Source organism: Malus domestica, chromosome 04 (genome assembly GCF_042453785.1).
Source record: "Malus domestica chromosome 04, GDT2T_hap1".
Classification (NCBI taxonomy): domain Eukaryota; kingdom Viridiplantae; phylum Streptophyta; class Magnoliopsida; order Rosales; family Rosaceae; genus Malus; species Malus domestica.
The window spans coordinates 7,055,373-7,060,443 of NC_091664.1; the positions used below are offsets into that span (position 1 = coordinate 7,055,373).

The following is a 5,071-nucleotide window of genomic DNA, read 5'->3' on the forward strand; positions in this document are numbered from 1 at the left end:
TTTTTTTAATTTATTATTATCTCAAATAAGAATAATGAAACAAAAATACGAGATGTGAATAATGAGAATGAATACAAAGGCTAGATTTTATAGTTTATGCAACAAATTTGAGTTTTTCGCATATAATTTACGGATTAAAAATAGAAGTGCAAGAGGTCGTTGTATCCTTCTATTTTATGAGAAAGGGGTGGTATGCATTTTTTTATTTTTTATTTTTTATTTTTGAACAAAGGGGAGGGTATGCATTTGAATTGTACATTCAAATGTTCTTATTTGCGGAATTGGTTAAAATTGAAGTGATCTAGTAGCTAGTATTCAAAGTTGGGTTACTGTTCAACATTCCAATTAATTATGTTTTATATATTCACACTGATGTTCAAAACTGTCAATTTAGGATTGCGGTTGGTAATCCTCCTCTAATGCATATATTAAGCACATTGCGTGACTACTTACATAAAAATTAGAGTATTTCCTCTTAAAATTGAACCAAAAAAAAGAAAAAATAACTCTTTATCTTCTTGCGATGTGAATGATCCTTAGCAACAGCTTGAGTGGAAGCTCGACAAATGCAGGACTATGTATAACACATATCAAGTTTAGTGGAAGCTTGATTGGTTCAGGCTTTGCTTTTATTCTTCAAGTGTGAGGCTTTAAGAGCTAGGGGCCGCAAAACAAAAAACGTGAGTGGGCAAAAACAAATGTTTTACAAAATCATTTCATTTATCAACATAACTAACCCCTCGCTGTAAAACATGTATAATTTTTCCCAGAATCAAGATATAAGCATATATATATATATATATAATCATATCAATTCAATTAATGCTACACATAATCATATTCATATGTATGCTATGCCACGATATAACAGAGTAAGCAATTCAGGTAAGAATAATTTCATAGAAATATAACGTGTTAGTCGGAATCCCTGTGGTAGTCTGTACGGCTGAATTCATAGCTCAAAGTTACTCTAGCCGGAGTCACTATCATGACCTATACGGCAACATACTGCACAAGAGTCGGAACCAAACAAACAAGTCTATACGACAATAATGGGTGTAATACAATCATGCTCAATTCTACTCTCACATAATAGCTAGGCGATAAATCGTTAGTTACCAACGAGTCCGAACCATAAATAAGGTCTGTACGACAAGACTGTGCACCTAAATTGGATACAATATGAGCATATGGTGCGGGAGGTGACATAATAAACAAGCCTCTGTCATAACTCTGGCTAAATCACAATCACCCTAAGTGCAGTTTTATGAGCTCAACATTAATCAATCACATATTACCTCATCGATGATTCACATACCTGAGCTTACCTGAGCGTCCACAGCACCACATTTATATATATAAAGCATCACATACCAAATCATGTATGAATTATAAACTTATATGCATGACATTAAGGCATACTATCATTTAAACACATTTTTCTGGGAAAATATCAAGTATATAATATATACTGAAAACCAAAAGCCAACTCACTGGTATGTCGAAGGGTCGTAGCCCCCGAGTCGCCCTTGGATACGCTCGTTCTCGGGATAAGTCTCACCTATATGCAAATTAACTATAAAAACGTTATTTTAAAGCACATAGGCAAAACTAGCTAATAACTTCTCATACATAGCTGAAAATGGATATATGAACATACCACAGTGACCTACACAACCTCAGGATCATCTCCATATTTTTAGATAAAATTTTCAAGCTCCCACGCACTGGCAAGTGCACGGCAAAACGCGCTCTCCACGCTCGGCCATGTGCCAGGCACATGTGACGGAACAGGAATGGCGTTAGGAATATTCCTTTTTAAAACCCAATGGTAACCGTCCAACTAACTGACGGCGTTAGCATATTCTGTCAAAACTGACAGAATATTCCCCTGTCTTCTCCGGCGAGTCGTCGATTGTCAGTGACTTCGCCGGTTTTTGGAAAAATATTAAAATCGTCCTAACTTCTTCATTTTTGCACCATTTTTCATGAAATTGGTACCAAAATGAAGCTAATAACATGTAGAATCACGTTACACAAGTTTCAAGGCTTAAATTCTACTAGATTTTTCCTGAGAAAGGTCGATAGCTCGGCTTACCTAGAAACACGTCGATCTCAGTCATCCGACGTCCAAATCCTTCCAACGAAGTACCCCTAGACTCATGAGGACCTCTTTAAGCTTCCTATGTCCTTAGAATTCCCTGAAACATAAGGTTTTACGTGTGCATGAACAGTGCACAAAATCGGGGTTAGGATTTCTCGGGTTCTCGAAGCATTCACGTCCAAACAAGGGTACCAATATACTCAGGAGGTTACAATGAGCAAAAACCTTACCTTTAAAGCTTCGATCCGTGCCTGGAATGGGGAGTTCGAAGCTTGTCCGTACAAAAGAGGGGAGAGAGAGAGAGTCCGAGAGATGAGAGAGAGAGAAAACATGGGAAGGAGAGAGAAGGTAAGTGGGTATGTGTGGTCTAAAAGCCACCAATCATAACTAAAAGAACACTTAATTCTAATTGGTTCCAATAATAGAGGAATATAACTAATTGGTCCACACTTTTAAGTAACCCACAACATCCATAATAATTATCAACGTCCAAGGGTAATTCCGTCATTCCACATCGTCGAAAATTATATGTTTGGGACGGAATGTGACACCATGAGGGGTACACAATTTACAATTGCAACCTTGGTGACAATTTATTTGTGTGAAAGAGAAACATTCCATTCCAAAAATTGAGTCATCAAACAATAACAAAATCTTGTATTCACAAAACACCCACAAAAGCATCAGATCGGCCTCTCTTGTCATCTCTCAAACATCTCCCTTTATTCTCCTTTTTTTTCTTTTTTTTTTCTTTTTTTAATTTATATATCTCAGATAATTACAGTGTGTCCTCCACAATTTGAGTAGAGGTTAGCTACTTGTGCTTTTCCCTGCCCCCCACTTTCCCTACCACCTCATCGTCAGCTAACCAATAACTGCTCGCCACGTGTAACCGACACCGCCACTTGGACTCCAACTTGCTGCTGCCCAATCCCTGCTCCCATTTCCAGCCCGGCTTGAGCCGGGGTCGAGCCGTTCGCCTTCTTTCTCCGCTTCGGAGATCCGCTCTCTGAAGAGGAAGACGACGGTTCTGGTGATGACCGCTTAGACGTCAACCGCACTGGGTCGGGTTCGCCCGAGTTGACCCGGAGCGGGAAATTCAACAAAGCCTTTGAGCCGCGCATTCTGTAAGCGGCTCTATCGTAAGCAAGAGCCGCGTCCTCACCCGTTTCGAAAGTTCCGAGCCAAACCCTCGCGCCATTCTTAGCCGGGTCCCGAATTTCGGCCGCGAACTTGCCCCACGGCCGTTGCCGTACGCCCCTGTAATGCTTCCCCTTGGCTGGCACCGCAGCTGGAACGGGTTGAGCTGACTGCTGAACCGGCCGAACCGGCGCCGCTTTTTTCTCCTGCACCATGTTCACCGGTGGCAGAACCTCCGGTTCCGATTTTACCGAAAAACCGTAGGGAAGCGTATCGGCGGAACCGGATGGGACCCACCCTACGCTAACGGCGTCCCTCAAAACTCCATAGAGCACCATGTCCTCGGAATCGTCCTCCTTGAGCGGCAAATCGCCCCAATTTTGGGTCAAACACGGGTACAGGCTACTGAAGCTGGAGCTCCGAGAAAAAAGGGGACCCGAACCCGAGTTGGTCATCGGGTTCCCGATTCGGAAATCCATCTCACCAAGTAAGTGGCGTCGAATCGAGTCCAGGAGTGCGTAATCCGAGTCGGTTCCACTCTGTCCGTACATTTCGCAGCTGTAAAACCAAAAATTTCAAACAGAAAAATTTGTTGAAGTGTAGAGAGAGAGAAGGAGAGGAGAGAGAGAGAGAGAGAGAGAGAGAGAGAGTTGCTCGTTGAGATTTTGGATAATCTTCTGGGATTTGAGGAGAGGGAAGGGCTTAAATAGGCGAGAAGGTTCATGCACATTTCAACTGGATGGATATTTTCCGAATTTAAATACTATTATTTATTAATTTTTAATATTTTTAGTGGCTGAATTTTTAATTAATTTTGTTGAGGTAGATGTTGTACTCGGCTTCTTCGAAATTTCTTTGGTGTGCAATTTGTGTTGTGGGGCCAAATTTCAATTAATCACCTTAGAGAGGGCTGACGTCACCATCTTACAGCAGCAAAGTGCTACTTGTTGTTGCCTGTCGCTTTGGGATCAGCATCCTCTACTGAGCTTAGAGGCTGAGTCTCCTAGACAAATCACATGAATCGTTATTTTTTTATTTAATATTTACAATTATTATAATTTTTAAAGTTTTTTTTATTTGTAATCATTGAATAAAAAATCAAAAACTTGTATGATTTGCTCATGAGACTCAGGTTCCTAAGTTCAAGAAAAGATCCTGATCCGTCGCTTTGCTTCCACACATGTTTTTTGTCTCTTTGCTATGTCGACAATCGACACGTTAATAATATTCGGCCGTTCATTTTTCAGCTTGGTTCGAGTTTTATTAAATAATAATGATGATAAAAATAATTTTTTGTTTGTTTATTTTCTATTTTGGTAACTATTAAAATATAAGGTCTTTGATTAGTTTATCCCTTCATCTTCCTTCTCAGTATTTTTTTTTAAGAATTTAGGAAATTACCAGCCATTTTTACAACTAAGTACAACAGCACGAGATAAAATGCAAATTCAACTAGTGCGTTTCTACAATGAGAATGTTAAAGAGATTCTCAAGTGCAGAACTCTCTGACACCTCGTATTTTGGCACAATGTTTAATGATATTGACAAATAAATTGATAATAAATTGGTAGGTGATAGAGAGTTTGACTTTAACCACGCTTTTTGACTGAGCAACTTTTTCACCCCTATTGTGGATTGAGTCATTTTTTTTAATTTTAATTCAAGTCATACTTCACGAATTTTGCTACAAGGCTGTATTTAAGAATGGTAGCTAATCCTGTTATTTCACATTAGACTAATCTAAACAGTGATGGGTGATTCAAACTCGAGTGCAGCTTCTCCGACCTGTTGTGTGTGTTTCCTTCGATTTTAATCACTTATTTATTT

General features: G+C 39.5%; 1 protein-coding gene and 1 long non-coding RNA gene across 4 annotated transcripts; both read right to left on the minus strand.

Annotated features, from left to right (window-relative positions):
- Nucleotides 1-337: 337 nt before the first annotated feature.
- LOC139195252 (uncharacterized) lies at nt 338-2,295 on the minus strand. 3 transcript variants are annotated; one of them, XR_011579934.1, is made up of 3 exons: nt 2,099-2,295; nt 1,495-1,561; nt 338-657 (listed from the first exon to the last, which is right to left on the minus strand). It is a non-coding gene; the product is annotated as an uncharacterized lncRNA (long non-coding RNA). The 3 variants fall into 3 exon arrangements; XR_011579936.1 differs by having other exon boundaries at nt 1,495-1,576; XR_011579935.1 differs by having other exon boundaries at nt 1,495-1,576; nt 1,661-2,295.
- A 560-nt stretch (nt 2,296-2,855) lies between these two features.
- On the minus strand, nt 2,856-3,933 carry LOC103400373 (ethylene-responsive transcription factor 2-like). Its single transcript, NM_001328714.1, is given in 1 exon segment — nt 2,856-3,933. A coding segment is annotated over 1 exon segment (831 nt). The 5' UTR covers nt 3,796-3,933; the 3' UTR covers nt 2,856-2,964.
- Between the last annotated feature and the right edge of the window lie 1,138 nt (nt 3,934-5,071).